This window comes from Salvelinus namaycush, chromosome 7 (genome assembly GCF_016432855.1).
Source record: "Salvelinus namaycush isolate Seneca chromosome 7, SaNama_1.0, whole genome shotgun sequence".
In the NCBI taxonomy this organism is placed as follows: domain Eukaryota; kingdom Metazoa; phylum Chordata; class Actinopteri; order Salmoniformes; family Salmonidae; genus Salvelinus; species Salvelinus namaycush.
This window is the reverse complement of record NC_052313.1, coordinates 9,673,499-9,698,077: the sequence shown is the minus strand read 5'-3', so window position 1 is coordinate 9,698,077 and position 24,579 is coordinate 9,673,499. Positions and strand designations below refer to the sequence as shown.

Genomic DNA, 24,579 nt, shown 5'->3' with positions numbered 1-24,579 from the left:
TGAGTCTGGAAGTTCTGGTCCTCTGGTTGGTTCTGGACAGGGTGTTGTCTTCTCAGATTGGTCCTGATGAGCTGGGCGTCATCCTTCTGAGTCTTGTAGCAAAAGTTCTTTGTTACCAAATGTTCAGCTAAGCAGGAGATTTTGTGTGTGCGTAGTCAGCCCTCTGTCCTTGGGTATGTGTGTGTGTGTCTTATTATCTCGTGAAATGCAGACCCAAGCACCCTTTTCTTATCAGTGTTTATGAAAGGTTTACGTCAGCCCTCTGTCCTTGGGTGTGTGTGTGGGTCTCTGTATCTGTTTATGAGTTTGTGAGAAACCCTGTTTTGAAAGAAGTTAGTTATAACAATGTAATAGCAATATGCTTGTGTTATTTTAAATGGTATTTATTACACCAGGCACCTACAACACACACACAGACACACACAACACACACACACACACACACACACACACACACACACACACACACACGTTCTGTCGTATAGAGGGCTTACTCGGTCAGTTGTACAGAGGGCTTACTCGGTCAGTTGTACAGAGGGCTTACTCGGTCAGTCGTACAGAGGGCTTACTCGGTGTGTTGTACAGGGGGCTTACTCGGTCAGTCGTACGGAGGGCTTACTCGGTCAGTCGTACAGAGGGCTTACACGGTCAGTCGTACAGAGGGCTTACTCGGTCAGTCGTACAGAGGGCTTACTCGGTCAGTCGTACAGCGGGCTTACTCGGTCAGTCGTACAGCGGGCTTACTCGGTCAGTCGTACAGCGGGCTTACTCGGTCAGTCGTACAGAGGGCTTACTCGGTCAGTCGTACGGAGGGCTTACACGGTCAGTCGTACAGAGGGCTTACACGGTCAGTCGTACAGAGGGCTTACTCGGTCAGTCGTACAGAGGGCTTACTCGGTCAGTCGTACAGAGGGCTTACTCGGTCAGTCGTACAGAGGGCTTACTCGGTCAGTCGTACAGAGGGCTTACTCGGTCAGTCGTACAGAGGGCTTACTCGGTCAGTCGTACAGAGGGCTTACTCGGTCAGTCGTACAGAGGGCTTACTCGGTCAGTCGTACAGAGGGCTTACTCGGTCAGTCGTACAGAGGGCTTACTCGGTCAGTTGTACAGACAACCAGGGTTTGATACCCAGTGTACAGTACTTATAGATTCTTCATATTCCTGTAGTTGGATCAGAACCCTGGCCTCGTTGATAAACTCTGCCTGGCGTGACTCTGTCAGCAACCTGAGGGACAGACAGGCCGGAGGACACACTGGAGTTACGCACGACTGGTCACGTCACTCTCTATATACGGGTTGAACTATAGAATGACCATAATATGTAGTGGTTCTATCTCTATGGTTGGTACTTACTGGTATGGAGTGAAGAGAAAGGATAATGTTGGTTGCTTTTTCTGAGCCATCTTCACCTGGAAACAGAGCAGAGTAGAGATGGTATATTAACAAATAAATGTGTTTATGTTATGCAGTGCCGATTTCAGCGTGGCAATCTTGGTGGGGCAAAAAACAAATGTATGCATGCCAGCAAAGCCACTACATTACACAACACAACACAAATCAATACATTTATTGCATTATAGCGGTGACAAACGGTGCCCGCAACCTGTGAGAGCCTACATAAAGCTGTCCCAACAGCAGAGCCTAACACTGTTACTATCAGTATCAGCAGAGGCTTGTCTGGCAGCGAAACAGTTCAACCTCATTTACTGCCTTTTAAAAAAACATAGCGGATATGGCTGACTTGCTGAAACAAATGTGGTTTCTTCTGACAATTGATATGAAAAGACTGTGGCATAAGGGGACGACGAACGGACAAAAGGCAGTCTGTAATTTCAATGAGTACATTAGTGAGCGAGCTAGGACGGAAGTTATCAATATAACTATTTGTTCAGCACTTTTAAAATGTACAGCAACAGAATTCAGAACATGGGCCGTTCTTACAGTGTTCTTCCTGTACACCAAGTCAGAACGGTAGGATAAATGAAGTGGGCATATAAGCAGACAATGAAAGCTCTTTCAATATTCAATGACTTCATTTCTCTAAAACAGGCTATAGGCTACATGTGCACTAGCAAGTCAGAACAGTAGGCTAAGTTAAGAGGGGGAAAGGGACCAAATTATTAGGGTGAGGCACATGGGCTACTAACAGCTTACTACACAACATACACTTAGTATTACTTTCTTAGCTACAGTATACATATCTCCCTGGCATATTACATCATTTATGCAGCAGCATACAAGACATTTTGGGACTCATCTTGTTGTGCTGTGCTCACTTGAACAGGGAGGTGGCGCGGCGTTCCATCTTGTTGGCAAATTTTGTCATCAAAATTAGAATTTTCGAACTCTCCCCATAGATTTTGCGGTGACGTAGTATCCCCATGAGTGACAGAACACTGAGCCAATCACAGCATAACTAGAGAACATTACCAACCCCTACGCTCCGTATTTTCCGCTGGCTGCCCCACCACACAAAGCACTGAGCTAGGCTAAAACACCTGCATTTTAGAGCTGCCTTCCTCAAGAAAGAGTTTGTATGCAGCTTTATCAAATAAATAAAAAATGTCACATTGTTTGCAAACTGATATGTGACACGTATTAAAGCCAAAATAACATGCAAAAGTTTGGACACCTACTTATTCAAGGGTTTTTCTTTATTTTCACAATTTTTTCTACATTGTCAAATAATAGCAAAGACATCAACACTATGAAATAACACATATGAAATCCTGTAGTAACCAAAAAAGTGTTAAACAGATCAAAATATATTTGAGATTCTTCAAAGTAGCCACTCTGCCTTGATGACAGCTTTGCACACTCTTGGCATTCTCTCAATCAGCTTCATGAGGTAGTCACCAGGAAGGCATTTTAATTAAAAGGTGTGCCTTGTTAAAAGTTCATTTGTGGAATTTCTTTCCTTCTTAATGCGTTTGAGCCAATCAGTTATGTCGTGACAAGGTAGGGGTGGTATACAGAAGATAGCCCTATTTGATAACAAACCAAGTCCATATTATGACAAGAACAGCTCAAATAAGGAAAGAGAAAGAGAGTCCATCATTACTTTAAGACATGAATGTCAGTCAATCCGGAAAATTTCAAGAACTTGTCTATTCAAGAGCAGTCGCAAAAACCATTAAGCGCTATGATGAAACTGGCTCAAATGAAGACCTCTGCTGAAGACAATAAGTTCATTAGAGTCAACTGCTCCTCAGATTATAGCACAAATAAATGCTTCACAGAGTTCAAGTAACAGACATGTTCAGAGGAGACTGTGTGAATCAGACCTTCATGGTCTAATTGCTGCAAAAAAAACACTACTAAAGGACACCAATAAGAAGAAGAGACTTGCTTGGGCCAAGAAACACGAGTAATGGACATTAGACCGGTGGAAATCTGTCCTTTAGTTTTATTAGTACAAATCTGAGACACAGATAAGGTAAACGGATGATCTACGCATGTGTTGTTCCCACTGTAAAGTGTGGACGAGGATGTGTGATGTTGTGGGGGTGCTTTGCTGGTGACACCGTCTGTGATTTATTTAGAATTCAAGGCACACTTAACCAGCATGGCTACCACAGCATTCTGCAGCGATACGCCATCCCATCTGGTTTGCGCTTAGTGGGACTATCATTTGTTTTTCAACAGGACAATGACCCAACACACCTCCAGGCTGTGTAAGGGATATTTGACAAAGAGGGAGAGTGATGGAGTGCTGCATCAGATGACATATATATATCATTGTTTTTGCTAAACATTGCAAAGATACAGTTATGGGATGTGGGTGACTCACCACAGAGTTGAGACAGATAGGTACTCCAATAATAGATGACGTCAAGTGTGCTACGGTATGTCTGCCTGTAACACACATCTAGCGTCAGACTGGGAACAGATCACTGTTGCTTTCTGACTATTTTCAACACAAAAAGGAAATACGTGGTTGTGACCTCATCAGTCATGGCCAAATGCTGTGAGGATACATTGGTGTCTCTCCTGATTGACATCAACCCTAATGCTGTGAGGATACATTGGTGTCTCTCCTGATTGACATCAACCCTAATGCTGTGAGGATACATTGGTGTCTCTCCTGATTGACATCAACCCTAATGCTGTGAGGATACATTGGTGTCTCTCCTGATTGACATCAACCCTAATGCTGTGAGGATACATTGGTGTCTCTCCTGATTGACATCAACCCTAATGCTGTGAGGATACATTGGTGTCTCTCCTGATTGACATCAACCCTAATGCTGTGAGGATACATTGGTGTCTCACCTGATTGACATCAACCCTAATGCTGTGAGGATACATTGGTGTCTCTCCTGATTGACATCAACCCTAATGCTGTGAGGATACATTGGTGTCTCTCCTGATTGACATCAACCCTAATGCTGTGAGGATACATTGGTGTCTCACCTGATTGACATCAACCCTAATGCTGTGAGGATACATTGGTGTCTCTCCTGATTGACATCAACCCTAATGCTGTGAGGATACATTGGTGTCTCACCTGATTGACATCAACCCTAATGCTGTGAGGATACATTGGTGTCTCTCCTGATTGACATCAACCCTAATGCTGTGAGGATACATTGGTGTCTCTCCTGATTGACATCAACCCTAATGCTGTGAGGATACATTGGTGTCTCACCTGATTGACATCAACCCTAATGCTGTGAGGATACATTGGTGTCTCTCCTGATTGACATCAACCCTAATGCTGTGAGGATACATTGGTGTCTCTCCTGATTGACATCAACCCTAATGCTGTGAGGATACATTGGTGTCTCTCCTGATTGACATCAACCCTAATGCTGTGAGGATACATTGGTGTCTCTCCTGATTGACATCAACCCTAATGCTGTGAGGATACATTGGTGTCTCACCTGATTGACATCAACCCTAATGCTGTGAGGATACATTGGTGTCTCTCCTGATTGACATCAACCCTAATGCTGTGAGGATACATTGGTGTCTCTCCTGATTGACATCAACCCTAATGCTGTGAGGATACATTGGTGTCTCACCTGATTGACATCAACCCTGCAGAGTCCCTCCAGCTGCCACTCTGACACCAATAGAGACATCAACATCATGTCAACATTATGACATTGTTATACAGGTAGAACAAATGATGGTTGGCGTAAAGCATTACTACAGTTCAGAATCATACAATCTCTGACCAACTCTTCTAGAGAGGAACTTACATCTTCCTCAACGAGGACTATGCTGAAGCTGTGCTCCAGAAGAGGAAAGTACTTATCCCAGCCATGAAAGCTACCAGAGCGCATGGGGACATTGCTTACATCCGCTATGACAGGCTCATTGTCCACCCTCCCTCCAAAAAGCCTGGAAGGGATTAGCGAGCCAAGCCTGTGGGTTCGTATCTTCAACCCCACAGCACAAAATGTCACACCGTGATCTGTTTCACCTGTCCTTGTGCTTGTCTCCCCACCTCCAGGTGTCACCCATCTTCCCCATTATCCCCTGGGTATTTATGCCTGTGTTTTCTGTCTGTCTGTGCCAGTTCGTCTTGTTCTGTCAAGTCAACCAGCGTGTTACTCTGTGCCTCTGCTTTTTCCTTTTCTCTGTTTTTTGCTTGTCCTCCTGGTTTTGATCCTTTCCTGCCTTGACTCTGAACCCGCATGCCTGACCATACTGCCTGCCCTGACCTCGAGCCTGCCTGACCATACTGCCTGCCCTGACCTCGAGCCTGCCTGACCATACTGCCTGCCCTGACCTCGAGCCTGCCTGACCATACTAACTGCCCTGACCTCGAGCCTGCCTGACCATACCGCCTGCCCTGACCTCGAGCCTGCCTGACCATACCGCCTGCCCTGACCTCGAGCCTGCCTGACCATACCGCCTGCCCTGACCTCGAGCCTGCCTGACCATACTGCCTGCCCTGACCTCGAGCCTAACTGACCATACTGCCTGCCCTGACCTCGAGCCTAACTGACCATACTGCCTGCCCTGACCTCGAGCCTGCCTGACCATACTGCCTGCCCTGACCTCGAGCCTGCCTGACCATACTGCCTGCCCTGACCTCGAGCCTGCCTGACCATACTGCATGCCCTGACCTCGAGCCTGCCTGACCATACTGCCTGCCCTGACCTCGAGCCTGCCTGACCATACTGCCTGCCCTGACCTCGAGCCTGCCTGACCATACTGCCTGCCCTGACCTCGAGCCTGCCTGACCATACTGCCTGCCCTGACCTCGAGCCTAACTGACCATACTGCCTGCCCTGACCTCGAGCCTGCCTGACCATACTGCCTGCCCTGACCTCGAGCCTGCCTGCCTGACCATACTGCCTGCCCTGACCTCGAGCCTGCCTGCCTGACCATACTGCCTGCCCTGACCTCGAGCCTGCCTGCCTGACCATACTGCCTGCCCTGACCTCGAGCCTGCCTGCCTGACCATACTGCCTGCCCTGACCTCGAGCCTGCCTGCCTGACCATACTGCCTGCCCTGACCTCGAGCCTGCCTGCCTGACCATACTGCCTGCCCTGACCTCGAGCCTGCCTGCCTGACCATACTGCCTGCCCTGACCTCGAGCCTGCCTGACCATACTGCCTGCCCTGACCTCGAGCCTGCCTGCCTGACCATACTGCCTGCCCTGACCTCGAGCCGGCCTGCCACTCTATATCTCCTGGACTCTGACCTTGTTATGATATTTTGCCTGTCCACGACCATTTTCTTGCCTACCCCTTGGATTATAATAAATATCAGAGACTCGTACCATCTGCCTCCCGTGTCTGCATCTGGGTTTCGCCCTGTGCCCTTATAGTACGACCTGGCCATGACAGACCCAGCAGACTTGGACCAGCTCCGCCACGCTATCTCCCTGCAGGGAGCCACCATTGGGAGGCATGAGGAGCTACTGCTGGAAGTTTTGTAAGGGCTTCGTTCCCTGACGGAACACCACGACCAAAGGTTCAAGGTTATAATGGAGCGAATCGGTGAGTTAGCTCATAGGTAGCCTGCCACCTCTGAGACCTCCCAACCACCCAGTAACCTGTCTACTATCAGTGGTGGGTTTGTACAGCCTACCCCAGCTCCCCGAGTACCCCGCTTACCACCTCCGGAGCGATATTCTGGAGATCCTGAAGGGGTTTTCTTTCTCAGTGTTCCCTTATTTTTGAGCTACAGCCATCTTCGTTCCCTTCGGACCTGTCAAAGATAGCATATATTACTACGCTAATGTCGGGAAGGGTGCTCTCCTGGGTGATGACTGTTTGGGAGCAACAATCCGCCATTTGTCGTCATCTGGAAGATTTCATGGCAGAGGTGAGGAAGGTGCTCGATTCTCCGGTATTCTGGAGAGAGGCGGCCTGAAAACTACTTGAATTACTTCAAGACTCCCGTAGTATGGCAGACTACACAGTAGATTTTCACACGTTGGCTGCCGAGAGTGCCTGGAATCCGGAGTCCCTATTTGATACCTTCCTTCAAGGACTTTCAGAGGAAATAAAAGATGAGCTAACAGCTCGGGAGTTACCGCTGGGCCTCGATTCCCTTATCGCCCTTACTCTTAGGATTGATGGGCGTCTACGGGAACGCAGGAGTGAGAGTGGTCTTGGGCACACTCGTTCATCCGCTGCTGCTCGTTCATCTCCAAAGGAATACGGAAGTCCCCGAATGCTGTATTTCCGAGAAGACACGAAGCCACCCAAGTTCCCTCGAGAATCATCGGCGACAGGTGAGTCAGATACACTGGAACCTATGCAACTGGGCAGAGCTAGATTATCGCCTAGGGAACATTCACATAGGCTAAATTCACAACAGCTATCTGTACTGTGGGGCTGCGGGACAATATATAGCCACCTGCCCGGTTAAGAGACCGATTTCTTTAGTTATTAAAAGTACTCTGGTGAGCCTGACTGGGAATCCTCTAATTTCCATCAACCGCATCTCCTGTATTTGAATGGTGCTGTATCTCTGTCATCTATCTCCTGTATTTGAATGGTGGTGTATCTCTGTGTCGTCTATCTTCTGTATTTGAATGGTGGTGTATCTCTGTGTCGTCTATCTTCTGTATTTGAATGGTGCTGTATCTCTGTGTCATCTATCTTCTGTATTTGAATGGTGGTGTATCTCTGTGTCATCTAGCTTCTGTATTTGAATGGTGGTGTATCTCTGTGTCATCTAGCTTCTGTATTTGAATGGTGGTGTATCTCTGTGTCATCTAGCTTCTGTATTTGAATGGTGGTGTATCTCTGTGTCATCTAGCTTCTGTATTTGAATGGTGGTGTATTGTACATGTTTCTTTACCTTTGGCACACATGGGTAGGATGTCAGGGCTGCCTCAGCGCCAGGTGTGTCTGCTCTCATTGAACACGGAGTCAAACTCTACTGGGTTCTCCTTCCAGCCTACACACACACACACACACACACACATGATCAACTCAGCATGAGTAAAAAAAAAAGAAGTCAATTACTGACAGTCACACACAAACAAACCGCCTACCATTTCACTGTACACACACATCTTCATAGAGCCCAGCGATCAGAGCAACGTGGCCGGGCCGAGACTCAGTGGGAACACAAGTCTGACACACCCCAACTTCCCCTTTATTACACTCCTGATAGAACACATGCACACTTTGTGAGAAATAATGCATACACACAAGCAAACAGATTATCTGCAAACAGATTTTCACATGTTAACAACAACAGATGCGTTAAACAGAATTCAAATCTGACCTTTCGCAACACTTTCTTATTTCAGATCCAACCACACAAGCCGGTGGCAATCTGGTTACTTGTATTTTTTTATTTCACCTTTATTTAACCAGGTAGGCCAGTTGAGAACAAGTTCTTATTTACAACTGCGACCTGGCCAAGATAAAGCAAAGCAGTGCGACAAAAAAACAACAACACAGAGTTACACATGGGATAAACAAACGTACAGTCAATAACACAATAGAAAATCTGTATACAGTCTGTGCAAATTAAGTAAGGAGGTAAGGCAATAAATAGGCCATAGTGGCGATGTAATTACAATGGGAGTGATAGATGTGCAGATGAGGATGTGCAAGTAGAAATACTGGTGTGCAAAAGCAATATGAGGATGAGGTACATAGTTGGTTGGATGGGCTATTTACAGATGGGCTGTGTACAGCTGCGATCGGTAAGCTGCTCTGACAGCCGATGCTTGAAGTTAGTGAGGAAGATATGTCTCCAACTTCAGTTATTTTTCCAATTCGCTCCAGTCATTGGCAGCAGAGAACTGGACGGAAAGGCGGACAAAGGAAGTGTTGGCTTTGGGGGATGACCAGTGAAATAAACCTGCTGGAGAGGCGTGCTACAGGTGGGTGTCGCTATGGTGACCAGTGAGCTGAGATAAGGCGGAGCTTTACCTAGCAAAGACTTATAGATGACCTGGAGCCAGTGGGTTTGGCGATGAATATGTAGTGAGGACCAGCCAACGAGAGCATACAGGTCGCATTGGTGGGTAGTATATGGGGCTTTGGTGACAAAATGGATGGCACTTTGATAGACTGCATCCAATTTGCTGAGTAGAGTGTTGGAGGCTATTTTGTAAATGTAAATACAATGTATTTTTACATTGTAAATGTAATGCAGTTACTTTGCTGTCATTCTGGCTGCACTTTTTGACGACTACGGCTAACTGTATGTTAGCCATAGTTGGCGAGCTAGCAAGCAAGGGATAAGAATGTTGTCAGCCAGTATGGCAATGGAACACCTAGAACAAACACGTCCATAGATACAAAACAAAAAGACTGAACGACTGGGTCACATCTATAGATACAGAACAAAAAGACTGAACGACTGGGTTGCGTCCATAGATACAAAACAAAAAGACTGAACGACTGGGTTGAGTCCATAGATACAGAACAAAAAGACTGAACGACTGGGTCGCGTCCATAGATACAGAACAAAAAGACTGAACGACTGGGTTGCGTCCATAGATACAGAACAAAAAGACTGAATGACTGGGTCGCGTCCATAGATACAGAACAAAAAGACTGAACGACTGGGTCGCGTGCATAGATACAGAACAAAAAGACTGAATGACTGGGTTGAGTCCATAGATACAGAACAAAAAGACTGAATGACTGGGTTGAGTCCATAGATACAGAACAAAAAGACTGAACGACTGGGTTGCGTCCATAGATACAGAACAAAAGACTGAACGACTGGGTTGCGTCCATAGATACAGAACAAAAAGACTGAACGACTGGGTCGCGTCCATAGATACAGAACAAAAAGACTGAATGACTGGGTTGCGTCCATAGATACAGAACAAAAAGACTGAATGACTGGGTTGAGTCCATAGATACAGAACAAAAAGACTGAACGACTGGGTTGCGTCCATAGATACAGAACAAAAAGACTGAACGACTGGGTTGAGTCCATAGATACAGAACAAAAGACTGAACGACTGGGTTGCGTCCATAGATACAGAACAAAAAGACTGAACGACTGGGTCGCGTCCATAGATACAGAACAAAAAGACTGAACGACTGGGTTGCGTCCATAGATACAGAACAAAAAGACTGAACGACTGGGTCGCGTCCATAGATACAGAACAAAAAGACTGAACGACTGGGTTGAGTCCATAGATACAGAACAAAAAGACTGAACGACTGGGTTGCGTCCATAGATACAGAACAAAAAGACTGAACGACTGGGTCGCGTCCATAGATACAGAACAAAAAGACTGAACGACTGGGTTGCGTCCATAGATACAGAACAAAAGACTGAACGACTGGGTCGCGTCTATAGATACAGAACAAAAGACTGAACGACTGGGTTGCGTCCATAGATACAGAACAAAAGACTGAACGACTGGGTCGCGTCCATAGATACAGAACAAAAAGACTGAACGACTGGGTCGCGTCCATAGATACCGAACAAAAAGACTGAACGACTGGGTTGCGTCTATAGATACAGAACAAAAGACTGAACGACTGGGTCGTGTCCATAGATACAGAACAAAAGACTGAACGACTGGGTTGCGTCCATAGATACCGAACAAAAAGACTGAACGACTGGGTCGCGTCTCTAGCAACCCTAGATTTGTGTTTCAGACTATCTATTGTGGAAGGATGAAATAGTATGAATAAATTAATCAAAATAACGTTTTTATGAAAACGTGTCAATGATTATTTGAACATGTTGGTAACCTGTTGTATAAAAGTGATGATGCCCTTGAAGCCGGTGTTCCGGGTGGCGCAGTGGTCTAGGGCGCTAGCTGCGCCACCAGAGTCTCTGGGTTCGCATCCAGGCTGGGCTGGGTTTGCGCCCAGGCTCTGTCGCAGCCGGCCGCAACCGGGAGGTCCGTGGGGCGACGCACAATTGGCATAGCGTCGTCCGGGTTAGGGAGGGTTTGGCCGGTAGGGATATCCTTGTCTCAGTATGTAAAAATGTAATAAAATGTATGCGCTCTGGATAAGAGCGTCTGCTAAATGACTAAAATGTAAAAAATGTAATGTAAATGTTTGGAGGATATATTGGCACAATTTACTTGCTGGAGATGAACAACACCAGTGCCAATATATCCTCCAAACACCACGTTATCACTTAAATAGAGAACATAGAACATATCTACCACTTCTTAGACATACTTTCAATGAGAATGACTGATCTATAACTCAAATTCCTATGTGAATTTGGTCGGGTCACGCAGAAAGTGACATATTGCAGCTTTAAATTATTAGGGGAGGGTTTGGCCGGGGTAGACCATCATTGTAAAATAAGAATTTGTTCTTAACTGACTTGCCAAGTTAAATAAAGGTTAAATAAAATGTTTTCATAATAACGGTCCAATGCAAGAATAAAGAGGGGTTCCTGCAGACGCAGAAATGATCACATGCAGGAACGCCCCGAATTGCCGCCCACCCTTCTCGTGGTTTCTTTATAAACCTCTCCCGTATCCAATCTAATCCCAATATCCAATGAAGGAGGCGGGTGCTGGAATGCCATTCAACAAAACCCTTCCCTGCATTCATCCCCTTTCATGCTGATCGGGGAAGGAAGGGCTGATAGCTTAAAATTGGACCCCTCTTCCTGGACGGATGGCTATCTAGCTAGCTAGGTTAAATTTTCATATTAGAAAAATGGCGGCGGGTAGCGTCAACCCGTTTTATCTGAGCGATTCCGAAGATGAGGCAGAGCAGAGACCAGAGGACGGGTTTGATGCCGAAGGGAGCCTTAGCGATGGAGCGCCAGGGCTCCCGTCCAACAACCCCTTCTCCCCGCAGGCGGACGCCGAGCCCCCGGCCCTTCTGCTGTCCAGCACCCGGACCAGCCCAAGTGTGGAAGGCATCTCGGCAGCTGCCGCAATGGCAAGCGGCTTGGCAGAGACTCGGGTATCTGTAGATGTGATTGCTGCTCAGCTAATACGGGATCAATACATCCTCACCGCTCTTGAATTTCATACCGAATTGTTGGAGTCAGGGAGGGAGCTTCCCCGGTTGCGGGATTATTTCTCCAACCCGGGCAATTTCGAGAGGCAAAGCGGCACTCCACCAGCTTGTAAAGACCAAGGACTGGGGCCAGGTGGACCGCTAAGTAAGTCAATAGCTATTTGCTAATTTATAACCAAAATGCGTTATAATTTAGATGGCTTTATGTGCTAGCTAGTTAGCAGACAGCCTGTTATTCAATGGGGAAACAATGTTGGCACTGTGCTTGTCAGCCAACATTGCTCTGGCTATGCAGAATAAACGAAATTCGATACGACACCTGTCTTTCTCTCTCGCTATCTAACTAGATTAGACAATAGCAATGGAAACAACGGATAATTTACTAATTATACAGAGTTAGCTCACCTACCCGTGTTAGCGTGTGAAAAGAGTTTCTCTCCTAGGTGCCAGCTGGCTTGGAACAGGTGGAACCAAATCAAATCAAATTTGTTACATGCTTCGTAGACAACAGGTGAAAGCTAACAGTGAAATACTTACTTATGGGTCCGTTTCCAACAATGCAAAGTTAAAGATAATACAAAACATTTTAATTAAGAATAGAAATAGTGACACAGTGAATAACGAGTAAAAATAACATGGCTGTATATAGGGAGGAGAAGAAAAATAAATACATCGATGTGCAGGGGAGCAAGGCAACTGAGGTAGTTATGTACTGTACATATAGGTAGGGCTAAAGTGACTAGTAGCAGTGTGTGTGGCTTCAGTATGCATGTTATGTGTGTGTTGGGGTGTCAGTGTGTGGGTAGAGTCCAGTGTGTGTGCATGTTATGTGTGTGTTGGGGTGTCAGGGTGTGGGTAGAGTCCAGTGTGTGTGCATGTTATGTGTGTGTTGGGGTGTCAGTGTGTGGGTAGAGTCCAGTGTGTGTGCATGTTATGTGTGTGTTGGGGTGTCAGGGTGTGGGTAGAGTCCAGTGTGTGTGCATGTTATGTGTGTGTTGGGGTGTCAGGGTGTGGGTAGAGTCCAGTGTGTGTGCATGTTATGTGTGTGTTGGGGTGTCAGTGTGTGGGTAGAGTCCAGTGTGTGTGCATGTTATGTGTGTGTTGGGGTGTCAGGGTGTGGGTAGAGTCCAGTGTGTGTGCATGTTATGTGTGTGTTGGGGTGTCAGTGTGTGGGTAGAGTCCAGTGTGTGTGCATGTTATGTGTGTGTTGGGGTGTCAGTGTGTGGGTAGAGTCCAGTGTGTGTGCATGTTATGTGTGTGTTGGGGTGTCAGTGTGTGGGTAGAGTCCAGTGTGTGTGCATGTTATGTGTGTGTTGGGGTGTCAGGGTGTGGGTAGAGTCCAGTGTGTGTGCATCTTATGTGTGTGTTGGGGTGTCAGTGTGTGGGTAGAGTCCAGTGTGTGTGCATGTTATGTGTGTGTTGGGGTGTCAGTGTGTGGGTAGAGTCCAGTGTGTGTGCATGTTATGTGTGTGTTGGGGTGTCAGTGTGTGGGTAGAGTCCAGTGTGTGTGCATGTTATGTGTGTGTTGGGGTGTCAGTGTGTGGGTAGAGTCCAGTGTGTGTGCATGTTATGTGTGTGTTGGGGTGTCAGTGTGTGGGTAGAGTCCAGTGTGTGTGCATGTTATGTGTGTGTTGGGGTGTCAGGGTGTGGGTAGAGTCCAGTGTGTGTGCATGTTATGTGTGTGTTGGGGTGTCAGTGTGTGGGTAGAGTCCAGTGTGTGTGCATGTTATGTGTGTGTTGGGGTGTCAGGGTGTGGGTAGAGTCCAGTGTGTGTGCATGTTATGTGTGTGTTGGGGTGTCAGTGTGTGGGTAGAGTCCAGTGTGTGTGCATGTTATGTGTGTGTTGGGGTGTCAGGGTGTGGGTAGAGTCCAGTGTGTGTGCATGTTATGTGTGTGTTGGGGTGTCAGGGTGTGGGTAGAGTCCAGTGTGTGTGCATGTTATGTGTGTGTTGGGGTGTCAGGGTGTGGGTAGAGTCCAGTGTGTGTGCATGTTATGTGTGTGTTGGGGTGTCAGGGTGTGGGTAGAGTCCAGTGTGTGTGCATGTTATGTGTGTGTTGGGGTGTCAGTGTGTGGGTAGAGTCCAGTGTGTGTGTGCATAGTCAATGCAAGAGAGTTTGTGCTTAAAAAGGTCCATGCAGGCTGTCCAGGTAGCCATTTGATTAGCTAACTAGCAGTCTTGTTTAGAACACTTATGGCGTGGGGGTAGAAGCTGTTCAGGTAGCCATTTGATTAGCTAACTAGCAGTCTTGTTTAGAACACTTATGGCGTGGGGGTAGAAGCTGTCCAGGTTCCTGTTGGTTCCACTTGCCCTGCGGTAGCAAAGAGAACAGTCTGTGGCAGGAGGCTTTACAGTTTTTTGGGCATTCATCTGACACCGCCTGGTATAGAGGTCCTGGATGGTAGGGAGCTTGGCTCCAGTGAGGTATTGGTCTGTACCCACTACCCTTTAGCGCCACGCAGTTGCCATACCAAGCGGTGATGCAGCCAGTCAGCATGTTCTTGATTGTGCAGCTGTTGAACTTTTTTGAGGATCTGAGGGCCCATGCAAAATCATTTCAGCCTCCTGAGGGGGAAGAGGCGTTGTCGTGCCCTCTTCACTACTGTGTTGGTGTGTGTGGACCATGATAGATCCTTAGTGATGTAGACACAGAGGAACATGAAGCCCGCGACCCGCTCCACTACAGCCTGTCGATGTGAATGGAGGCGTGCTTGGCACTCCATTTCCTGTAGTCCACGAACCAGAATAGTAGTGACTATGAATAGCTAGCTGGCGACCTGAAAAGGCCCATCAGACAACCTTCTTTATACCAGTCTAGTAATTGAGATATTTGCATCTTGGCATCATGTAGGCTGCTGCTGAAGATACAGGCTACTCAAACACTAACTAGGCCTATCTCTCTTCTGTCTATCTCTAACTGCCTGTAGCTGTCATTATCTGCCTATACAGTGCCTTCAGAAAGTATTCATACCCCTTGATTTATTCCACATGTATTTGTTTTATAGACTGAATTCTAAATATATAAAACAAATTCTCACCCATCTACACACAGTACCCCATAATGGCAAAGTGAAAACATGTTTTTAGACATGTTTGCATATTTAGTGAAAAATTAAATACAGAAATATCAAATGTACATACAGTACCAGTCAAAGGTTTGGACACACCTAGTCATTCAAGGGTTTTAATTTATTTTGTCTATTTTCTACATTGTAGAATATTAGTGAAGACATCAAAACTATGAAATAACACATGGAATCATGATGTAACCAAAACATGGTTAAATAAATATTTTATATTTGAGATTCTTGATGACAGCTTTGCACACTCTTGGCATTCTCTCAACCAGCTTCATGAGGTAGTCACCTAGAATGCATTTCAATTAACAGGTGTGCCTTGTTAAAATATAATTTGTGGAATTTCTTTCCTTCTTAATTCGTTTGAGCCAATCAGTTGTGTTGTGACAAGGTAAGGAGGGTATACAGAAAATACAGTAGCCCTATTTGGTAAAAGACCAAGTCCATATTATGGCAAGAACAGCTCAAATAAGCAAAGAGAAACAACATTTCGTCATTACTTTAAGACATGAAAGTCAGTCAAAACGGAACATTTCAAGACCTTTGAAAGTTTCAAGTGCAGTCGCAAAAACCATCGAGCTCTGATGAAACTGGCTCTCATGAGGACCACCACAGGAAAGGAAGACCCAGAGTTACCTCTGCTGCAGAGGATAAGTTCATTAGAGTTACCAGCCTCAGATTGCAGCCCAAATAAATGCTTCACAGAGTTCAAGTACAGACACATCTCAACATCAACTGTTCAGAGGAGACTGTGTGAATCAGGTCTTCATGTTTGAATTGATGCAAAGAAACCACTACTAAAGGACACCAATAATAAGAAGAGACTTGCTTGATCTAAGAAACACGAGCAATGGACATTAGACCGGTTGAAATCTGTATTTTAATCTGAGTCCAAATTTGCGATTTTTGGTTTGAACCCCACCGTGAAACATGGAGGAGGAGGAGTTGTGGGGGTGATTTGCTGGTGACACTGTCAGTGATTGATTTATTTAGAATTCAAGGCACACTTAACCAGCATGGCTACCACAGCATTCTGCAGCGAGAACGACCATCCCATCTGGTTTGCGCTTAGTGGGGCTATAATTTTGTTTTTCAACAGGACAATGACCCAACGCACCTCCATGATGTGTAAGGGCTATTTGACCAAGATGGAGAGTAATGAGTGCTGCATCAGCTGACGTGGCCTCCACAATCACCCGACCTCAACCCAATTGAGATGGTTTTGGATGAGTTGAACCGCAGAGTGATGGAAAAGCAGCCAACAAGTGCTCGGCATATGTGGGAACTCCTTCAAGACTGTTGGAAAAGTTTTCCAGATGAAGCTGGTTGAGAGAATGCCAAGTGTGCAAAGCTGTCAAAGGCAAAGGGTGTCTACTTTGAAGAATCTAAAATCTAAAATATATTTTGACTTGTTTAACACTTTCTTTTGGTTACTACATGGTTCCATATGTGTTATTTCATAGTTTTGATATCTTCACTATTATTCTACAATGTAGAAAATAGTAAAAATTAAGAAAAACCCTTGAATGAGTAGGTGTGTCAAACTTTTGACTGGTAGTGTAAGTATTCCCACCCCTGAGTCAATACTTTGTAGAAGCACCTTTGGCAGCAATTACAGCATTCAGTTTTTCTGTGTAAGTCTCTTGAGTTTTCCACACCTGGATTGTGCAACATTTGCCCATTTTTATTTGTTTCAAAATGTTCAAGCTCTGTCTAATTGGTTGTTGATCATTGCTAGACAGGTCTTGCCATAGATTTTCAAGCAGATTTAAGTCCACACTGTAACTCGGCCACCCAGCAACATTCACTGTCTTCTTGGTAAGCAACTTCTGTGTAGATTTGGCCTTGTGTTTTAGGTTATTCATCTGCTGAAAAGTCATTTAATCTCCCAGTGTCTGGTGGAAAGCAGACTGAAATCACCTGTGCTTAGCTCCATTACATGTATTTTTTTTATCCTGAAAACCTCCCCAACCCTGAAATGATTACAAGCATACCCATAACATGATGCAGCCACCACTATTCTTGAAAATATGGAGAGTGGTACTCTAATGTGTTGTATTGGATTTGCCCCAAACATAACACTTTGTATTCAGGACAAATAGTTTTTTGCAGTATTACTTTAACCTCTCTTGGGTACGTGAGACGTTAGCGTCCCACCTCTTCAACAGCCAGTGAAACTGCTGGGCTCCAAATTCAAATACAGAAATACTCATTATAAAAATATAGAAAACAAAACATATTTTACATAGGTTTAAAGATTAACTTCTTGTGAATCCAACCACGGTGTCAGATTTAAAAAATGCTTTACGGTGAAAGCATACCTTACAAGTATTTGAAAACATAGCCCACTATACAATTCATTACAAACAGTAACCAGCCAAGTAGAACAGTTACACAAGTCAGAAATAGAGATAAAATTAATCTCTTTGATGATCTTCATATGGTTGCACTCAGCAGACATTCATTTACTCAATAAATGTTCCTTTTGTTCGATAAAGTCTCTTTATATCCAAAAACCTCAGTTTTGTTCGTTTTCTTCAGTAATCCACAGGCTCAAACGCAGTCAAAACAGGAAGACAAAAAAATCAAAATTGTATCTGTAAAGTTCATAGAAACATGTCAAACAATGTTTATATTCAATCCTCAGGTTGTTTTTAGCCTAAATACTCGATAATATTTCAACCGGACAATAACGTCGTCAATTTAAAAGGTAAACAAGAAAGGCACTCTCTCGGTCACGCGCGTGAAAAAGCTCTGTGACACTTTAGGGTCCACTCATTCAGACTGCTCTTACTTCCTAATTTTTCAGAATATAATCCTGAAACAATTTCTAAAGACTGTTGACATCTGGTGGAAGGCATAGAAACTGCAATTTGAGTCCTAAGTCAATGGATACTGTAATGACATTGAATAGAAAACTACAAAACAAAAACAAAAAAACTACTTCCTGAATGGATTTTTCTCAGGTTTTCACCTGCCAAATCAGTTCTGTTATACTCACAGACACTATTTTAACAGTTTTGGAAACTTTAGAGTGTTTTCTATCCAAATCTACCATGCATTTCATCCAAAATTCCGAATGCTGCCCCCTACACTAGAGAAGTTAATACCTTGTTGCAAACAGGATGCACACTTCCTTCTTTTCACTCGGTCAACTAGGTTAGTATTGTGGAGTAACTACAATGTTGTTGATCCGTCCTATGTTTTCTCCTATCACAGCCATTAAACTCTGCAACTGTTTTATCGTCATCATTGGCCTCATTGTGAAATACCTGAGTGGTTTCCTTTCTTCTCCAGCAACTGAGTTAGGAAGGACGCCTGTATCTTTGTAGTCAAGTGTAATTAATAACTTTACCATGCTCAAAGGGATATTCAATGTTTACTTTTTTTTGTTTATACCAATCTACCAATTGGTTCCCTTTGTGGGGCATTGGACAAGATCCTTGGTCTTTGTGGTTAAATCTGTGTTTGAAATGCACTGCTCAACTGAGGGACCTTCCAGATAATTGTATGTGTGGGGTACAGAGATGAGGCAGTCATTCATAAATCATGTTAACACCATTATTGCACACAATCCATGCATCTTATTATGTGCCTTCTTAAGTACATCTTTACTCCTGAACTTATTTAGGTTTGCCATAACAAAGGGGTTGAATACTTATTCACTCAAGACATTTCAGCTTTTCATTAACTAATTTGTAATAATTTCAAACATAAGTCCCTCGCTTTCTAACATTATCCGCCGCCATTGTTGCAACCCCTATTACCAGTCTGTTCAACCTCTCTTTCGTATCGTCCGAGATCCCTAAATATTGGAAAGCTGCCGTGGTCATACCCCTCTTCAAAGGGGGTGACACTCTGGACCCAAACTGTTATAGACCTATATCCATCCTGCCCTGCCTTTCTAAAGTCTTTGAAAGCCAAGTTAATAAACAGATCACTGACCATTTCGAATCCCACCGTACCTTCTCCGCTGTGCAATCCGGTTTCCGAGCTGGTCACGGGTGCACCTCAGCCACGCTCAAGGTACTAAACGATATCATAACTGCCATCGATAAAAGACAGTACTGTTCAGCCGTCTTTATCAACCTGGCCAAGGCTTTCGACTCTGTCAATCACCGTATTCTTATCGGCAGACTCAACAGCCTTGGTTTACTCAACAGCCTCTGGCAGTCTCTATGGGGGTACCACAGGGTTCAATTCTCGGGCCGACTCTTTTCTCTGTATATATCAATGATGTCGCTCTTGCTGCAGGTGATTCTCTGATCCACCTCTACGTAGACGACACCATTCTGTATACATTTGGCCCTTCTTTGGACACTGTGTTAACAAACCTCCAAACGAGCTTCAATGCCATACAACACTCCTTCCGTGGCCTCCAACTGCTCTTAAACGCTAGTAAAACTAAATGCATGCTCTTCAACCTTTCACTACATGCACCACCCGACTAGTATCACTACTCTGGACGGTTCTGACTTAGAATATGTGGACAACTACAAATACCTAGGTGTCTGGCTAGACTGTAAACTCTCCTTCCAGACTCATATTAAACATCTCCAATCCAAAATTACATCTAGAATCGGCTTCCTATTTTGCAACAAGGCCTCCTTCACTTACGCCGCCAAACATACCCTGGTGAAACTGACCATCCTACCGATCCTCGACTTCGGCGACGTTATTTACAAAATAGCCTCCAACACTCTACTCAGCAAACTGAATGCAGTCTATCACAGTACCATCCGTTTTGCCACCAAAGCCCCATATACCACCCACTACTGCGACCTGTATGCTCTCGTCGGCTGGCCCTCGCTACATATTCGTCGCCAGACCCACTGGCTCCAGGTCATCTGTAATTCTTTGCTAGGTAAACCTCCGCCTTATTTCAGCTCACTGGTCACCATAGCAACACCCACCCGTAGCACACGCTCCAGCAGGTATATCTCACTGGTCATCCCCAAAGCCAACACCTCCTTTGTTTGCCTTTCCTTTCAGTTCTCTGCTGCCAATGACTGGAACGAATTGCAAGATTCGCTGAAGTTGGACACTTATTTCTCCCTCTAACTTTAAACATCAGCTATCTGAGCAGCTAACCGATCGCTGCAGCTGTACATAGTCCATCTGTGAATAGCCCATCCAATCTACCTACCTCATCCCCATATTGTTTTTTTATTTACTTTTCTGCTCTTTTGCACATCAGTATTTCTACTTGCACATCATCATCTGCACATCTATCACTCCAGTGTTAATTTGCTAAATTGTAATTACTTCGCTACTATGGCCTATTTATTGCCTTACCACCTCACGCCATTTGCAGACACTGTATATAGACTTATTTAAATATATATATATATATATTGTGTTATTGACTGGACGCTTGTTTATTCCATGTGTAACTCTGTTGTATCGAACTGCTTTGCTTAATCTTGGCCAGGTCGCAGTTGTAAATGAGAACTTGTTCTCAACTGGCCTACCTGGTTAAATAAAGGTGGGAGAAAAAAAAATACAGTTTTAAAAAATCCACTTTGACATTATGGGCTATTGTATTTTAAATTCAGGCTGTAACACCACAAAATGTGGAAAAAGTCAAGGGGTGTGAATAATTTCTGAAGTCACTGTAGCTGTCTATAGTCTCTTACTGCCTTCAGCTGTCTCAATCTGTCTGTCTCAATCTGTCTGTCTCAATCTGTCTGTAGCTAGCTGTCTGTAGCTAGCTGTCTGTAGCTAGCTGTCTGTAGCTAGCTGTCTGTAGCTAGCTGTCTGTAGCTGTAGCTGTCTGTAGCTGTAGCTGTCTGTAGCTGTCTGTAGCTGTAGCTGTCTGTAGCTGTAGCTGTCTGTAGCTGTAGCTGTCTGTAGCTGTCGCTGTCTGTAGCTGTCTCTAGCCGTAGCTGTTTCTAGCCGTAGCTGTCGCCTTCTCTGCCTGTTACTGTGTCTGTCTCTAGCTGTGTCTGTCGCTGTTTACCTGTCGCGGTGTCTGTCGCTGTTTACGTGTCGCGGTCTCTTGCTGTCTCTAGCTGCTTGTCGCTGTCTCTGACTGTCTCTATCTCTATTATAACTCCTCTCTGTGTCCCCTCGGCATGACAACGATAGAAGGGCATTACATAGAGTATGTACCAGGATAATTCACATGGCCTACAGGTTGTAAATAATTCTGCCTAACAGCTGAAGAGGAAAGTGGAGTAGCTGGGTAGGAAGATGGTTGTCTCCTTCTGTGGTATTAGTCCCCTTCCCCCCTTTTATAGAATAGATTTGACACACACAACACAATGGTATGCTGACACAAATTGACTACTTCTACAACAGCAAACTGAACATTCAACTGCCCCAAATCTTAGGGGCATGGGTTCTTTGACATTCTGCACCAATGAAATCTTAGGGGCATGGGTTCTTTGACATTCTGCACCAATGAAATCTTAGGGGCATGGGTTCTTTGACATTTTGCACCAATCAAATCTTAGGGGCATGGGTTCTTTGACATTCTGCACCAATGAAATCTTAGGGGCATGGGTTCTTTGACATTCTGCACCAATGAAATCTTAGGGGCATGGGTTCTTTGACATTCTGCACCAATGAAATCTTAGGGGCATGGGTTCTTTGACATTCTGCACCAATGAACACAGGAATGCATTCGTAGTTCTGATCTGTATTCTGTGTCGTACTGTTTTAGCAACAATCAAGGCTGCTGACCTTATTTCCATCCCTTTCTACTGATAAGAGCTACGATAAGAATAGGAGCCTGAGCTGTGGAAACTGCATTTCCATGATTGTGTTATGTGCCTCCCACTTTCCGTACTTAGTCCTTCCCGATCTAACAAAACTGGATAGGTGAAAGCAGGGGTTCCACTATACAGCTTGCACCTGTACAGGCATGTGAGATCAGTGATTATTAGGCTGTCTTGGGAGGGAGGAACTAAGGATGCTTGTCATGATACAAGTATTCCACCTCATCATGTAGCTTACTAGCCTCTATGTATAGCAGACATTGTTCAGCTCATGGCTAAGCCTAATTGCCTCTGTCTGTGGCGCCTCGCTGTTGCCTTGGAGCTAGAGGACTGAGGTTTCCCAGGGGGCATTGCTTGTGTTATTTAAAAAAAAATTCTCTCTGCATTGTTGGGTAGTTATTATTCACTGTTAGTCTATACCTGTTTACAAAGCATGTGACAAATACAATTTGATTGGATTTAAAAATAATTGATCTCTAAGGATGGGTGAGGGCTTGGATGAAGTTGCCCTCAGACACTGATCTATGGTCAGTTTAGCATTTCACCCCACAGCGTTATGGTTAGGATTTGGTGATTCTAGATCTGATCTTAAGAACAGGATGCTGACAGGAACTCCACCTGTCCTCTATTGTGTTAACTTCACTGATAAACAGGAGGTGAGAAGAGGCAGAGAGGGGGACAGCTTGAGGGTCTGCCCCTAGGGTCAATAGGCCTACACCCAGCCCAGGGGAGGGTTTCCTTGCCCTTGCCGCCTCTGCTCACTCTTTCCAGGTTTCAAGCAGGCCTGTACAACTAGAATGAGAGGAGTTTTAGGGCCCGTTAAAAATATAGAACTAGTTTTATTATGTTCTAACGTTGTGCATTATCTGCTCCATTGGTGGCACATCATGTAGACCTAACAGAGGTGTCATGCACCACGTAGGAAGCATGTGGGAAAAGGTCAGAGTAAAGAAACCGTCTCACAGGCTGGGCATCAAAAGGGTCACTTGCTGTTAGCACTATGATCTGGCTAGCTCTCTGTCACCACCACCCTGCTAATTTAACAGCTAATTTAGCAGCTAGCATGGTGCTCTGTTCACCTTCTGCAGCAGGCCACTGCACAACTCAACACCATAGGCCACTGAGCTGAAGCCTAAACATTAGGCCTAATTCCAGGAGTTAATACAAGTTCTCAGGTTAGGCTACTCATTGAGCAAGAGTAGCTGGACGAGCCCCTCCTCCCATTTGCACAATGGTCCTCTTGCCCACTCTCCCTCTCTACCCAGCTCATTGTTTTCTCCTCAGTGGCTAGCTGATTAGCATCTCGCTGCAATCTGCTTGCTCAACGCCCAGTTCAATCAGAGACTAAGCTGTTAGCATTAGCGCACTGTTTTAGCGAGCCATTCTGTTCGTTGAAAAGACTTAGCCAAGGCCTAGCCTACTACCCTGCCTTCTTGGGCGCTAGGAACACGCAGTCAAGCACACACTTGCTCATTCAGAGCAAGAAGAACACACACACACACACTTAATAGGTTAGAAGAAATGACACACATAAACATGCACACAGTAAGAAAAAAAGCACACACAGACACAGATTTGCTGCAGGGCTGGGAGAGGCTGGTTTAATCAAACTGTGGGACATTTGGGTCTGCGCCACCTGTTTCTGTTCTGGCCTGTCTGGGCTCCTGTTCATAGCTCTATCTTCGTGTGTGTGTGTGTGTGTGTGTGTGTGTGTGTGTGTGTGTGTGTGTGTGTGCGCACACCTCAGTCTATAAGCCTGCACTGTCTGTACATGATAATTCAGCTATCATGCTGTAGAATAGATCTATCATAATATTGACTCTGATTTACTGTTCTCCACCTCCCTGTCAGTAGGGCAGGGAGGCACAATTATTGTATAATCATGTAACCGACAATTACGGACAATAATCGTGAACTGATTGTAATAACCGTCTTAAAACATACATTTTAGGAGGAAGGAGGGATTCAGGTAGATAAAGTTTAGCCAATAACAGTTTTAAGTTTGACATGAATTGGGTAGATTTGGTGATCATATTAAGAGCAGATCGGCACGGTTGGGAGGAGAACCTTCATTTCCAACAGTTCCCAGTGGTCAGAGCCATTAGTTTGAGCCAGGGGTGTCACCAGTGTTGCATTCATTAGGTATGTCGTAGCCAATTTTCTAAGATGCATTACAAGCTCAAAACATATTTTTTTAAATTAAAATGACAATTTATGACAATAACCGTGGCTATTTGCATGACAATTAATTGTTTTTATAAATAGTCCGGGTGACCATTTGATTAATTGTTCAGCGGTCTTATGGCTGGGGGGTAGAAGCTGTTAAGGAGCCTTTTGGTCCTAGACTTGGCACTCTGGTACTTGGCACTCTGGTACCACTTCCCGTGCTGTAGC

At 45.0% G+C, this 24,579-nt stretch overlaps 2 protein-coding genes across 2 annotated transcripts in view; one reads left to right on the top strand and one right to left on the bottom strand.

The window, feature by feature from the left end:
• Window positions 1-480: 480 nt before the first annotated feature.
• Window positions 481-8,361, bottom strand: LOC120050306 (GPI ethanolamine phosphate transferase 1-like). The gene is made up of 3 exons (XM_038996884.1): window positions 8,270-8,361; window positions 1,354-1,409; window positions 481-1,225 (listed from the first exon to the last, which is right to left on the bottom strand). The coding sequence occupies exons 1-3, from the start codon at window positions 8,327-8,329 to the stop codon at window positions 1,099-1,101; spliced, it is 243 nt and encodes an 80-aa protein (XP_038852812.1). The 5' UTR covers window positions 8,330-8,361; the 3' UTR covers window positions 481-1,098.
• A 3,634-nt stretch (window positions 8,362-11,995) lies between these two features.
• Window positions 11,996-24,579, top strand: part of LOC120050575 (RAB11-binding protein RELCH homolog) — a 68,309-nt gene continuing 55,725 nt past the window's right edge. Inside the window, exon 1 of the mRNA XM_038997166.1 lies at window positions 11,996-12,535. Coding sequence (XP_038853094.1) covers window positions 12,082-12,535 — 454 coding nt within the window. The 5' untranslated portion in view covers window positions 11,996-12,081. The remainder of the gene's footprint in view (window positions 12,536-24,579) is intronic.